This window comes from Cryptomeria japonica, chromosome 9 (genome assembly GCF_030272615.1).
Source record: "Cryptomeria japonica chromosome 9, Sugi_1.0, whole genome shotgun sequence".
Lineage (NCBI taxonomy): Eukaryota > Viridiplantae > Streptophyta > Pinopsida > Cupressales > Cupressaceae > Cryptomeria > Cryptomeria japonica.
The window spans coordinates 18376782-18392676 of record NC_081413.1 but is presented as its reverse complement, the minus strand read 5'-3'; the positions used below and the strand labels follow the sequence as shown (position 1 = coordinate 18392676).

The 15895-nt window shown below is 35.6% G+C and overlaps 1 protein-coding gene across 1 annotated transcript; it reads right to left on the bottom strand.

Moving 5' to 3' along the window:
• Nucleotides 1–2688: 2688 nt before the first annotated feature.
• On the bottom strand, nt 2689–7511 carry LOC131050695 (omega-3 fatty acid desaturase, endoplasmic reticulum). The gene is made up of 8 exons (XM_057984905.2): nt 7032–7511; nt 6853–6942; nt 5953–6019; nt 4742–4834; nt 4402–4587; nt 4030–4110; nt 3758–3895; nt 2689–3291 (listed from the first exon to the last, which is right to left on the bottom strand). The coding sequence occupies exons 1-8, from the start codon at nt 7436–7438 to the stop codon at nt 3118–3120; spliced, it is 1236 nt and encodes a 411-aa protein (XP_057840888.1). The 5' UTR covers nt 7439–7511; the 3' UTR covers nt 2689–3117.
• Nucleotides 7512–15895: the final 8384 nt, after the last annotated feature.

Here is a 15895-nt window from a genome sequence, read left to right as displayed (position 1 = left end):
CAGTCATGTCTACATTTCATCATGTTGGCTCCCTTCAAAAAAATAGTTATAAACAACTAACAAAATCAATTAGTGTTCTTGTGGGGAAAATGGAATAACAAGAAAGGGCAGCTTGTTGCTTCATGGTTACATTGTACTCAGCCAAAAAACAAAGGGGGTTTAGGAGTGATTCACCCTTGTACTCAAGGAGTATGCTTAATAACTAAATGGATTATCACAATTCTTCATGGAGAAACACCAAGGAAATCTCTCCTCAAACACAAAATTGCTACTGCTAAAGCCAATAATGCTTGGAAAGCAATTGGGTGAAAAGATAAAATTCTTATGGCAAAATACTTTAAACCTTGAGCTTTTAGTCAATTCTTAAGCGTATGGAAAGCGTGGCAGCAAGTGTCTCCTCTTCTTGAATGGAACGGGCATACCTTAGCCATGGGATGAGTTTCTCATCTTCATCTATTTGGTGAAATTGACTCATATGCATTCATGAAACAACCTCTTTCTATTAATGCTAGTTTGCATATTAATTTATTATTCAAAAAATGCATCACAAAATTCAAGGACATTCAGGATTTTTCCTCATCAACCTAGAAAAGTGGTTTGCAACTTAAACATGAATTCAATTTGTCAAATGTCTTGATCAATGAGATTCACAAAGTGCATGAAGTTGTTCCTCTTGCTCTTCAATTAACACTTTCTACTCTCATATTTTGCAACTTTTTAAAGGATTGGAGGTGGCTTCCAAGATATAATTTAAATAATTTCCCTCTTAAGGTAATCTATCATAAACTTCTTCTTCCAATCCAAATTCAACTAAGATTAAATTTGAAATAGCGAGAGAACTGGTCTGAAGCCAAATGATTCAAATTGAACCTTGCTGTTTGGAAATCTAAAGCTGAAGCTAAAACACAATTTCTTGCATGGAAAATCATCCATTATAAGGGTCATTGTGAGTGACTGCCTCCCCTTTCTCCCTATTCTATTTAGCAAATGTCAATTCTGTCATAAGTTGGACACCATTAAACATTCCTTTGGTTCTATAAACATGCTCAGCTAATTTGGCAAACAATTCTATCCTTTATTCCTGCTACTTTTAACAGAAAATTAAATTGGAAATTAGCATTATCAGAGAAGCATTGCACTCAAAATATGTTATCAAAATCTTTTCGTCGTCAATGCATTTTGTTGTATATATGGCTGCTAAGATGTAAATCTATTTTTTCTAACACCTTCCCTCCTGCAGAAGTCATTCTACATGATCTAAGAAGTCATTCTACATGATCTATTCTCTTGCATTATTTTGCAACAGTCCTCTCTTGTTAAAGTCTTGAAAGAGAAGATCAGCAACAATCTAGAACTCAAGATACAATGGATCTCTACACATCACTATGAATTTCATTATAAGGGAGCTTGTTCTTAATACTCTTGGAAAAAAGTGAATTTCATTATAAAGGAGCTTCTTCTTAATACTCTTGGAGAAAACTGATTCCTTTATTATTGTAAGAAAAGTGAATTTCATTATATACAATGGATCTCTACACATCACTATGAATTTCATTATAAGGGAGCTTGTTCTTAATACTCTTGGAGAAAAGTGAATTTCATTATAAGGGAGCTTCTTCTTAATACTCTTGGAGAAAACTGATTCCTTTATTATTGTAAGAAAAGTGAATTTCATTATAAGGGAGCTTCTTCTTAATACTCTTGGAGAAAAGTGATTCCTTTATTATTGTAATTTTGCAAGCTGCTTTGTATTGTTTCACTTAAAGATGGAATGGTGATATGCACATCATTGTAATTTGTCTTTTTCTTGGAGAAAAGTGATACCTTTATTATTGTAATTTTGATGGAATGCTGATATGCACATCATTGTAGTGCCTCGATGCAGTTATAGTCAAATGTAGATTGCTCTTTAAGGTGTTTCTGAGAGCATCTTTTTGTGCATTTTTTATCAGTAAATGCATTTTTCAATTAAAAGATTGTAAAATGCTTCCGGACATTAAGTAACATCCTTAATCTATGGAGTTATTCAGACTTTGAAAAAACAATGCTATGCCAGATAATTGTTTGCTCTATGTTTATTGTGAAATTTTTGGCATTTTCTTGGTTAATAATTTTGTAGGCTTTTCACCAATTTAGATATTAATCATAAGATCTTCTCTATTAGGTTGCAGATTGTTATTGAAATTACTGTGAATGAGTAAATCTACAAGAACTGCAATTTAGATATTAATCATAAGATCTTCTCTATTAGGCTGCAGATTGTTATTGAAATTACTGTGAATGAATAAATCTACAAGAACTGAACTGAACTAGTGCATGTCATAAGAGTCAGTAGCAATAATTGGAAAATTGAACATTCCCATGATGGATCAAGAATGTGATTCAAAACATTGATAAAAACAAACAAACACAATCAAATTCAGAAACAACTTTAAAAAAACCAAAAAACAGAACATACTCAAATACACACAAAACATTCAAATACACACAAAACAGAACATATTCAAATACACACAATATGTTATGTTTAGTATTATAAGTTTCTTAATGGTGGGTTAAGCAAAAACACAAATACACACAATATGTTATGCTTAGTATTATAAGTTTCTTAATGGAGGGTTAAGCAAAAAGAGAATGAGACACTTCTTGATGTATCCCATATAGAAAATGTTTTACATGGCATATTCATTTAAAAAAAACCAACAGACTATTTATTTAAGAAGTGGGGAGCTTTCTGAATATCGAACTGTTTATAGCCATTGCAAATGGATTTTCCCCAGTGTCACTAGGTTTTACACAAAGACTTTTTACAGTCCTTTTCAAAAGGTCCATCTGATACTGTTGCCATCAACAGATGTAAATTCTACATGGACCAGATTTTGATTTGGTGTCTCAATTAGCAGTTATCTGCATACTTATACTCTTCGTACAGTTCTGATGGAATCTTTATTTAGATTAACATAAACTATGTAACTCGCGGTCAGAGATTTCTAAGCTGGGAACCTAAAACATACTGTAGAACTGGAGAAAGAGGACTGAATATATCCATACAGGGTTTAGTATACCTTGAGAGTTGAAGCATTTTTTGCAGATTTTAAATCTATAATTGCTATATCTTCAATGATTTTTTAAGCTAGTATCTGATTGATAAAAGACAACATCTCCCTCATCTTTAACATAGCGATCTTCTGAAATGCTCTGTACCAGAGGTTTGATCAATTCAATGGGAAAAGGACTCGATTTTTGAGGAGCCCGATAATACTTCCCAAGCACAGGTTTAGCTGCTTCAGTCTGCACAACCAACATTTTCAATATAATGAGTTATTTTCCAGAAGAGCATAAAAATCTGTGGCAAGAAACCAGCATATGTAGTTCTCTGTGTATTCACAAAGGCTCAAAAATATTACTTATAAATTAAAACTAGTTTCAGAAATAGTACTAGTCCAAATGAAGTTTACTTTAGACAAATTACTAAGTAGTTATCATTTTTTTTCATTATTGTTTAGTATTTTAAACAAATTACTAACTAGTTAGCATTTTTTGCATTATTATTTAGTTTCTGGATTTTATTGTGTACAAATTTTGAGTGCATCAAGTGCATCAACGTTTCAGATCACATAAAATATGAAGTGGTGTGATCTGAAACATTGGAGCACTCAAAATTCGTACACTGGAATCCAAAAACCAAACAATAATCATTATAAACTGTAAAAATTTAATCTCACTTATGCACTTTTTAACAATTTGACATCCATACCGCTTCTACCAGGTTGTAATGAGGAATTTGAGGAAACAAGTGGTGTATGATATGGGTTCCAATGTCATGATGAATTTTGTTGAACACGCCATAGTCACGATCAATGGTAGACAGAGCTCCCCTGAGATAGCTCCATTCCTAGAATTTAGCCAAATGAATTAGCCACTGGTAAGCAAATTGTCAATGAAGCAAAGCAGTATCACTTTCAACCATCAAATAATACTATTTGTACACAAATAAACTAAAAAGGGCATTTCTTGCATGCCTCATACCGTTCCCCTGTACCAAGGCACTCGCTGATCATGACCGTGGTGATGTAAGTATGTCACAAGATCTAGCCACATCACAAAAATCTGCCAGTGCCAACCCAAATTCAAACAAGATACTATTAGTCAATTTGCAATAACTGTAATGATGCTTCTAGCTTTATTTAAAAGGTAGATTATTTTTTAATTATGTTCACAAAGGATGTGCTTGTCTGATAGAATAAGCGTAATGACATTCCTTGCAAGATTATGATCCTCAGAATCATGCCACAAAATAGGAAAACAAGGTCATATTTTCAGTGCCAGCACTAAAAGATACATGTTATATAGAAGCATGTTCAGAACATTTTCTGAAGAAAAAACAAGCAAAGAATTTACCCAGTAGGGAACAACATAGAGGTTGATAACCCATCCAGGATTCATGATGATAGCAAAGGCAAGTAGCAATGAAGCCATAGCAATCCAGCATAAGGTCGAGATAAGAACGTCAATTTTCTCTTCTGGAGCAAAGAGATCAGAGTCAGGATTGTAATGCGAGCCAGTCTTACCAGGACTCCTCCACCACTGCAAAGACCAAAATCATACAGCCCCATTTAACACATAATGGCAATACTCAGACAAGTTCCAAACTTGTAGCTGCCTGTAGGCGTTCTTAACAAGAATCAATGAAAAAATTTGAACCGCGAAAAGAAAAAAACAACAACATGGGCATACTAACCAGGTAAAAAGGATATACAAACAGTGCCCCTGGAAGAGCAAATCGCATCATTCGAGTTTCCGGCTTCAAATTCTTATACATCTTCTCTGTAACCTGTAATATTAGAAATCAGATACCTTATGTAGAGGCCTAGTACACTCCCTCACCCTCAAACAGGTCATGTTTCTGTTGTATTAGTCAGACAAGTTTCATAAGACACAAAACTGTTGCTGTTAAGAGCATGCAGACAACAATGAAATGGAAATTTAACAGATTAACAAAGAGAGAATTCAGGATATGGATTGTACTATTCTAATTAAGCTTATACAAACTTCCAAACATACTTAAATTCCTTAGGAATCAAGCAAAAATGATCAGAAGAAAAGGAGTTTCCACAATATATTCACTCACTGCAGAATAAACAAGTGTGACTTACAGAAAGCAAAACTTACAATGCTTAAGGGCATTGCTGAAATAAAAACTACCACTGCTTCTATCCTCCTAAAGCAATCATAGAAGATGGCTATACTCAAAAGCAATGCCCATGTTCAACACCCTTAAAACAGCAAATAGAAGAAAAACTTCTCTGACCCGGCTTAGCAACACTTTTCTCGTAGACTTCCATGCATATTTCATTAGGCCTTTATTAACTTAGTCCTGTGTAACAACTCAGATTTACATGAACACTCCATAGAAAAACATATTGTGATGCCAATCAGTTTCACCAACAGGCGGTTTCTCATTCAGATCCAAAATTCTTTTCAAACGAAAGAATAAACAATACAATGCTAGTAGTTAGGTATTTGGAAAACTGGATCTTCAATTCCCTAACAAGTTTGTCAGACAGAGGCTACCTTGAGGCTACCTTTATTCTTGTCTAAAGGTATTACTAGTTCCCATTTTTCATCGATAGGCAATGACAGAAACAAAAACATCACATTCTTTGTTAATGCTACGCCACAGCAAAACATTCGGAAAGAATATAAAACACACAATATGAACTGAAAATTTTTCTGTCACAGTGGCAAGATTTAAACAGAGGCTACCTTTATTCTTTGTCTAAAGGTGTTATTAGTTCCCATTTTTCATCACTAGGCAATAACAGAAACAAAAACATCACATTCTTTGTTAATGCAAAGCCATAGCAAAACATACAAAAGAATATAAAACACACAATATGAACTGAAAATTCTACTCTGCCTCAATGGCAAGATTTGGTGCAAAAGCCTCACCGGATGCCAGGATTCATCCTTCTCCACATGGCCATGGTTCTGGTGATGGGTTCTGTGACTTATTCTCCTGCAAATAACCAAATCCATCACCGATTCTGTTACTTCATGAGCAATGACGCTTCCAAATGTAAAAGTGAATGTAGAAACACAATAATGGAATGAACAGGGCTCTAGTGGACCTCTGATCTTCTTTGTTAAGGAAATGGGAAGAAGTGAAAACCTCAACTATTTTAACTAAAGTAAGGGGTCGAATGACCTAAGGCCGCGTGGGAGGGCCAAAATTCAAATGGGTGCATCTGGATAGATAGAGGGCCTCAGAAATCTGGTTATACTACTGTAAGGATGCAACAAATGATTTTTTAAGGAGGTAGGCTTGATTTTAGCTCAAATGGTTAAAATATTCGGAGGTTCCAAATCCCTGAAGATATCCAGTGTCTAGGGTAGACCCTAGTGCCAATTCACATTAGTCACTTGTGTAAAACAGGGATTTTTATTAAAAATAGAAAGTTTCCAAATCCTTGAAGACATTTGCTCTGTCTAGGACTCGAGGATAGGCCCCAGGGTCAATCCACATTGAGCCCTTGTGCAAACCAGTTATATCAAAGATCAGGATAGCCTTAGGCCCCAGGGTCAATCCACATTGAGCCCTTGTGCAAACCAGTCGGGATAGCCTACACCATTGTTTTCTTCCAATCCCACAAGACTTAAAAACCAATCTTGTTCAGGTCAATAAACAAGTCCAATTTCAAAAAATAAGACAAATGATGTTCATAATCCACATAACAGACTACTTGTGCTGCAACTAAAATAGACTTGACAAGAGAACCCAAAATAAGATCTGAAGGACCATGAACCATTTGCATCAAAAGACCAGAAACAACAAATTGAGATCATATATACCATCCATTGTAAGGCACCAGAATAAAAGAGTGAGTCAAATGTCCAATGGTGGAATTCAGGTCCTTGCTGTCAGAAAAACTTCCATGACCACTGAAAACCAAACCAAGCACACTGTTACAAATCTCCAACCAATGCAATCACTAACAGAGCAACATAGGTAAATAAAGAAAGCTATATACCAATCATGCCCAATCACAAAGAGTGCCCAAAACATAGTCCCCTGAGCAAACCAATACAAGGGCCAAACAGCCCAACTATTAAAATAGACAGCAAGCCCTGCCAAGATTATAACCACCATCACATCTGTAGCAAAATAGCTCAAAGACCTCCAGCTGTTCTTCACCCAACAATGCTTAGGAATGGCTGCTCTGATATCTGCTATTGTAAAAGGTGGCATTGCAGAGGGATCAAACTTTTCACCATTCCTCCTCTCTCTGTCCCTGCCCCCATCATTCTCTGTGGACACCATCTTGGATGGTCTTCTCAGGGGAGCAACAACAGAGGCTAAAAACCTCCTTACAGGGCCATATGGATTCAGCCCATGCAGTGAAAAAGATGAAGGATTACTCATTGCAGGAGCAACCATGGTAGAGTAATCTTCCTCTGCCTCAGGTTGCCAGCCAGCAAGCAGCCCAGTTTGTTTGAGAGAAAGATTAGAAACACGGGGCCTTCTTATAGAGAAGTTGTGTTGGCTTTACCTACGTCGAATCCCAACTGTAGCATTTGTTCCACAACAAGTATAATGGAAGAATCAGTGCTTTAATTTTAATTTTTTTTAAAGCAAAAGATATTATGAATGGGGTATCAAAATGCAAAGTTCAGAAAATGAAATTCTGATATTTTGACTTGACTTTCACCATTTAATTCCAGGTGAAGGGTATTAAAAAATGTATATTTTCAATAGGGTATTTAAAATTGTATATTTTGAATTGGGTATTAAAATACTTATTGTTTGAATTGGGCATCAATGAGCGAATCTATGTTACTAAATTTAATGAGGTTTATAAAAGGAAAAAATATAAGATGATTTTTTAAGGTTAAATTTGAGATTGGATCTTTCTTTACTTAGGTCGCAAGCAAAGGCAGTTTTGCCACAAATAGAAAAAGTTCTAGCAAATGTCACTTTCCCGTCCAGCCGCTGCGCACATGCAATGAAAAACGCATGTCCTGTCCCTTAAAATCTAGTTAGCGTAGAGGGAATCTCTGTTTTGGACTTGGAACGAACAAGACGGTGGCTAAAATATGATTAAACCCTCACATGTTAATGGTGGGCCCCTTCGACCCCTCACATGTTAATGGTGGGTCCCTCGTGATCCCTCATGTGAGTTGCTCATGACCCAAGCCTGCTTTCCTTTATGCTAAACACATTTCTTTTGAACTCCCTAAGCAACATATAATATTTTATTTTATTTTGCTTCATTCAATAAAAAAATCTCTTCCCATTTAAATTAGTATGGCTTTGGAGAAGATTCCAAGAATTGAGGGGCTTCCAATTGAATTGTACAGTTTACTTTGAAGTCATTGAAATATGATCGTTGGGATATTCATTAATGGAGGACTCATTAAGCTTTTTAACTCTAAATAGATGGTGGTCTATTAGCTATCTTTAACATATTTTCTAAAATCATTGTCAGTCTTGGCTTGTTGAATAAAATATATAATTCAACAAAACAAACAACTTTCATGTGTCAAATTTGTTCTAGTTAAATTGATTCTTATTGTTGGAAACATGGTTGTCGTTGCACCAAAAGATTGACTTGTTAATGCTCGATACAACCGTGAGACTTAATGAATCTACGGGAGGCAGTTAAGTCATGTCGCAAACCCGAGTGTTGTCTTGTACGACACAAGGAGACCAAGGGCACACACATTGCAACAATCCCCCCAACGCAAGCGAGGGGTTTGAACCCGTGACCCAGGCTTTGATACCACTTGTGTGGAAACATAGTTGCCATACACCAAAAGATCGACCTGTTAATACCCGATACAATTGTGAGACTTAATGAATCCATTGGAGGCGATTAAACCAAGTCGCAAACCCGAGCGTTGCGCTGCATGGCACAAGGAAACCAAGGGCACACACCTTGCAACACTTATGTGGGAGATTGGAGAGTGTAGAATGAGTGCAACAATCTACCCTAGATGCTATAATTATCAAACTCAATTTTTATAAAGCATATGACAATATCTTTTAACCTTTGATTCTCAATGTGTTTAAATGGTCAAAAGATTGCATTGACCAAATCAAACCTTCTAGTTCTTAGTTCAATCTTACATTTTAATCCTTAGTGTAAATATTGCATGTTAGCCTTGTACTCATTAGGTTAACTTCCATACTCAAGCTTAAACAATTTTAAAAACATGGAAAATAAATCTTGGATCATATCTTAGTTATTGTTAGGGTATCTTGACCTTACCAACAATCTTTTATCTTTTCCATCAACAAGTCAAGCTCATAGCTCATAAGTCTACTGAAAGGTGAGAATTTATCAAATTCATCCCCATCATTTTGGTCTTTGAGGTCTAGATTTTCTTTCCAATCACTAAGGTTTTGCATTCAAACGTTTTCAAAATCAAAAATCCCAAAAACATAGAATTACATTATCACTTCCCTTAGTGACATTTTCATTCTTAAAGCTTTCAAAAAACCCCAAAAACATTAGCTTAGTTGCACTTTCATCTTCAAAAATCCAAAAAACATAGCATAGCTTACTTGCATTCTAATAGGTTCATTTCCAAATTCTTTTCAAAATGCAAAATCTCAAGAAAATTAAAAAAAAAACATTGTTACATGGTAGAAGCAAGGTCTCAAGCTAGAAAAAAATAAACAAATCCTCTAGACTAGTCTATGTCCAATCCTTTTGACATTTATGACCACCTTCATAATTGCAACCTCTTGAGGATGATTTTTCCTTAGAGAACATTGAACAAAACATAAATCAAGAAGAAACTAGTAAGGCATTAAACGATTCCCATATTTTGAAAGTTATGGACACACTCATATTTATTGATCTTAATAGATGTTTCTTAATTTTTGTTCAACATGGAGCAAAACAACATGCAAATTTTGACATTGCCAATGTCATAGAGTCTACATCCAGTGAGTCCTATCATAACATATATCTCATAAACATGGAACCACAATCTACCAATCCTCTTACACAACAACTAAGTGTGAACATGCCTTTGGGCAAAAGAACACATTGTGCCACAAATCTACAAATACCCACCAATGACATTCAAATAGTTTGTCAATTCTTTATACAATACCACAACACCACTCCCTCAAATGAGCAACATGACATTGGCAATGACATATAATCAACAACTTCATGTGGCATTAGGGACACTAATTCATGCTTAAACACATAACCAAGCGTACCCATTTTTTTGTCACAAACAAAGAGTGAGGTGATGAAATTAGGACTTCACTGGCTAAGTCAATAAAGCAACTAATTGCATGGGGCCATCTCATATTAAGGAGGAGGTTGAATTTGATTGATTCAATCCTAAAAGGGTCAAATACATATTAGATTAATTCCTCCTTTTGAAATGAGATTGAATTTAAATTAGGTTTGAATTACAATGCTATATCTAGGACAAACAATGAGAATTTAACATAAAATAACAATAATAGTAAGTCCAACTATCATGTAGAGTTATAAACTAATATCTAAGAATAGAGAATAGATCAGAACCTATGATAGAAAGTTCAGGCGAATTTGTCAGGATCAGGAGGTGTGGGGCAACCTAGTCCTGCAAATATAAGGGGCAGACAAACTAAATGTTTTCCAGATCATAATGACACACAAAACTTATTGTTGGAAGATCATCAAAAAATTTGAGACTAAGAGGTGCAGACTAACCTGGTCCTCCACTTTTTGCGCCTTCAAAAGTTGAGTTTGATTATCATTGTTTGCTCTACTAGATTCCTCACTCGTAGCTCCTAGGTCAATTTCCTACACATAGAAAGAAGGATATAGGGTTTGTTGATGGGGGTTTGCCTTAGATCAAACCTCAGTTAATAAATTAACCTTGAATTGAAAATTAAAATATGAAATAGAAACTCTGAAGTAAATGCTAGGTGATATACCTCAAATCTACAAGGACTAATGTAGGTTGATGATGCAATGCTCTTTGAATGTGATCGTGAATTGGTGATATTAGTTTTCTGCAATACATAATATTGCATTTGTGTTGTTTCTAGATAAAATAGACTATGTGATTTTATTTGCATTAACATTTCGGATCACTCTATGATCCATCATTTTTCTACTCCTGAGCTCTATTTCATCTTGATGATGGATCACGGAGTGTGATCCAAAACATTGATGCAAATAAAAACACATATTTTAAATCCAAAAATATCACACATGTGATCATGAATCTTGATTCAATGACAGACAATACATAGAAGACTCAAACATGAACATATGCTTGCATGAGGATTGATATGTTACTCCATGATGCTTGAAGAATATGGTGGGATGAAATCGTTCCTAGTATGGTTGAGAATGCTTGATACTTTATGTGAGAAGATAATGAATGCTTATAATGTGTATCAATCCTAAAATGAACTAATATAGCATGTCTTTATATCTAGGGTTCCCTAGGTAAGTTATTAATTAGGTTGAGCTCCAATGGTCACATTGAGGTACGGGAACCAAAAACCATTGGGGAGGGAAATTGCACCGCCCTATTTAAATTGGGGTCTATTTAAGGGGGACCATGGCGCCTAGGACACCCTAGTCCAATTATAGGGATTCCTCGGGCACCTTTGTCCACCCAAATCATGGAAAACAAGGTTGGATTCAACAGGGAAAAGTCTTGAGATAGGGTCCACTTAGTCATGCAACTGGGTGACATCAAATTTAGGGTAAATAGGGCCAAAATGAACCTAGGGGAGAACTAGGATGGGCCATGCTAAAGTAGGGGCACAGAAGGTGGTGTAAATTCAAGGTTACAATTTATGATGCTAAATTTAGTCCCACTTTAATGAGAGTATGAGCCTATGCAAATATTCATAGTAAAGTAGAAAGATGAGGAAGAGAAAGATAGGTATATGCGCAACTAGGAGCGAGATCACAAAGAGATGAGACATCAATAATTTTGAGGAATCAAGTGATGAGCCCCCAATCTTAGGATCTTAAGTCATGCAATCACATGTAATGGTACACAAAACAAGACAAAGACAAAAGAGACAAACAAAGACAATCAAAATGGAAAGACACACAACAAAGGGGTTAGTACTAAAACAAAAAGCTCCTAAGTCAATTAGTTGAAGAGACCTTGATAGTCAAAATGTCTTAGCCACTAATCTCATTCTCAAAATGATATTAGAAGAACACAAGTGATCACATGGAAAGAGCAAGAGCATGCATCGAATGATAAAATATGATCCAACAACTATAAAATCTATGAGCCCATGGGGAGGAGAAAGGAGAGAACATGGACTCCACAAGCTATGCTAGGTGATCCATGAGAGAAGGCAAGAGAGAATGTGGATTCCACAAGCTAGCATGTTGTGTTATGTTAGGTGATCCATGGAGACATTGATTCTCATGAGACAACAACAAGTTGTGTTATGTGATCCATGTAGGAAGGAAGAGTCAAAATAGTCTAGCAAGTTGTACTATGCTAGTTCCACTTATCCTAAAAATGCAAGACAAAGAATGTTGAAAGGTATAGCAAGATGTGTTATGCAAGTCAACCTACCTTAAAGAAGTTGAAAAAGGAATATTTGAAAGGTCTAGCAAGTTGTGTTATGTTATTCAACTCATCCTAATATATATGTCATTTTCTGGTTTCAATATTTAAGCATCTCGTCTAAGATTTTGATCTGGTTTCGAGCATGCAACAACCTATATAAGACATGCAATTGATAATGTATGGTTTTGGGAATGAAACATCTAATCTAACACTTTGGTTTGGTTTTGAGCATGTACATATCGTCTAATACATAAGGATAACCAAACAAAGCATGTTGTTTGTACAAACTTGATTTGAAAAAGGATAACAAGGAAAGGCATCATGCAAGGAAATTAGTAATTTGACTTGAAGAAGGACAACCAAGCAAGGAAACATGCAAGGAAATCCACAATTAGAATTGAACATATGTTACAAGGAGGTCGTGATATATGCACCCCTCCCCCCCTTAAGATGTCAACATAACTCTATTTTGATGTCTTAAAGAAGACAAAAACAAGGATACAAACCTTCATCACCAAGGAGATATCCTTTAGGAAACAATGTACATAACTCCAAGCTAAAGAGGCATAACTCTTATGAGCAAGGAAAATCTAGTTGTAAAAGAGATATCTTGCAACAAGTGTAAAGGGATCCTTTTGAGGGATACATAGAGGAAGAGATCTTTATCCAAAAATATTCATTTTTGAAAATAGAGGTGATCTTTGATAAAGATAAAGTCTTTTAAAAAGGAGAAGCAAACTAAGAATACACACCTCCCATGGCTAGGAAAAAGTGGATTCTTAGTAATAGATTGCACACATTCACAAATGAGATATCATTCATAAGAAGATGCACCAATGCAAACAAAGAACAAGTACAACCAAGGGACATATAAGTACTCATATGGAGGACCATTCTATGTAATAAAGGAACCCAAGTTATGAAAAAATGCAACTCAAAGAAAAAGGCAATCCTTGAAAAAGAGAGAAAATTGAAATGTTATTCTTGCCCCCAAAGCATGGAGACAAGAAAGAATGACTATTATGTTGATGTCCAAGTATGATCGGAATTTAAGTTGTACCACCACATGTCATAAAGATTCCCCAATAAAGGTAAACTACCAATGTCATTGTGTAAGGAGCAACATACTAAGGTGAATGGAATGCTAAGGTATTAATTCTTTACCAAAAAAAAGCATTAGTTGTAAGAGTAATGCGAGCTATAGCATATTTGTCTTAAACAAATCCTTGAAAAGCTTTACAATTTCCAAGAGATTGAGAATAGCTATGATAAAAGAGACAATACACATTACTATATTTGTTCTAATAATTATTGATATATCTTATGAAAGAAAAAGTAACATTCTTATCATATTTCAACCTCCAAAAGATTTATGTAGCTAGTTATTCTTGATTGTCATTATGGATTGGTCTTGTCTCTTGAGATGTAGGACAAGGTATACTAGTGGAGGAAGTGTTGGAAGTATGTGTTTTTATGGTTGTCATTGATGTCAAACTTGTTGTTCTGGATTGGTTTGCAATGTCTTTGGTGCAGAGAGATCTTGTTGTGTTGGTGTTGTAGTTGTTCTATTGGTTGTTTCAGAAGTGTTTGGGTCTAGAAAGTGTTGCTAATGATATTTTTTATTGTTATCTACTTTGGATATAGTTATAGTGTCATGGATATGATAATTCTATGGTCTGGAAATATCTCTATGTTCTCTAGATGTTGTGACAGTGTTCATAGTTGGTTGTGATATTCTATGTTATACCCATCCTTAGGTCTGGATATGATGTATGGAATCATCGTAGCATGTGGAGATTTAGATTAGAGTTATGTGCATTAGTAGATATATTTTGACCGTTAATTGATTTTATGGATGCATAGCATGTTGATATGTTGTTTGTTATGTTCCAGTGATTGCGGATTGGTGAATTGATCTTTCGAAGATTTTTTTTGGTCCCCTCTTTCTCCTAAAGTGGATCAGCGTATGTGCTTTTGGTATGGAAGGTGATTTTTGGTTAAGGTTAACTTGGTTCAAGTTTTGATGATCTATTTTGTATATAAGGATGTTGATGTGATTGAGTTGGTGTAGAAGGGAAAGAAGAGAGTAAGAGAGGAAAAAGGTACGATGTGAAGATAGTCAGTGAGGTTTGGTGAAGAGTTGTGTTCAAGTGATATGTGAGCTATGTTGAAACTGTGGTAGTGATTTGAGATAGAGTGTTAGTAGTTGAGATCAAAGTTGTGTGTGTGTTGATGTTGGTCGCTTGATGCAAAATTCAAGGACAACTTCATGATCAGGAGATCCTTCTTTTCATATCATTTTTGTATCTTTCCTTGTTGCAGTTTGCTTTAGGTTTGCAAGTCCTCTTTTGTATCTTGCCCCATGAGCAGTTAGCCTTGGTGTGCAAGTTTGGAGCAACGAGCTCTTTTCTTTGTAATATGATATACATAGTGGATATATTTTTGTGGGCAATTGGCCACCGTGGTTTTTCCTTGTTTGGGTTTTCCATGTAGAAAATCTTAGTGTTCATGTGTTGGATGTGTGTTGTTGTGTAATTGTTTATATGTTGCATTAATTGTTAGTTTGGATTGATTCACCACCCCCCCCCACCCCCCTCTCAGTCATGCCTTGGCTTCAATAGGAAGAAGGGTTGTTTTCTTGTGGTAAAATAACTGATAAGGAAGGATGATGTTTTTTTGATGGAGAAGAATTTTTGGATGGATAATAATTTTTGTCTTTTGCAAAATACTCCTTTTGCATTTGCACCTTAAGGAAATCATTCATAGATGTTGATGGGTTGGGATATTGTAGACCTTTTGTAGTAGATTGTGAGGGAGGATCTATAGGGACCTGTAGCATCGTAAATTATTACCGAGCCAATTTACACCTCATGTTTGTGCCCCTACTTTAGCATGTCCCCTCCTCATCTCCTAGTTAGGTCTGTTTAGTGCCTTATCTCCAATTCTGATGCCATGTACACCCACTAGCTAATTTCCTAGAGGGATTCCCTTCTCCCTAGGACTAAATTGAGGTCCCTTACTGAGAAGGATCAGGGCGCTAGTGCCCAAGTCCCTCTTAGTTGGGCCCTACTTTAAAATGGGGCAAGGGCCCTATCTCTCCGACAAGAATTCAACTTTGTGGCTCTGCATGACCATTGGAGATCGACCTAATTGGTAAATGACATAGATACCCCTATATAAAGATATTTTATCAACCTATTTTCATCTATCTATGCTAATTCTCAATCCTCAATCATTCTTGCATCCGTGAAGCATTCATCATCAAGTATTTTTAGAGATCTCCAAGGAAGCATATTATTCATTCAAACATTGTGGAGCAAAATTACGTCATTCA

Coding starts and splice junctions, on each gene's coding strand:
- LOC131050695 (XM_057984905.2), bottom strand. CDS start 7,438: ATGGTTGCTCCTGCAATGAGTAATCCTTCATCTTTTTCACTGCATGGG. Junction 6,943..7,031: donor TTTGTGATTGGGCATGATTG/GTATATAGCTTT, acceptor TTTGGTTTTCAG/TGGTCATGGAAGTTTTTCTG. Junction 3,896..4,029: donor TGCCTTGGTACAGGGGAACG/GTATGAGGCATG, acceptor GCTAAATTCTAG/GAATGGAGCTATCTCAGGGG.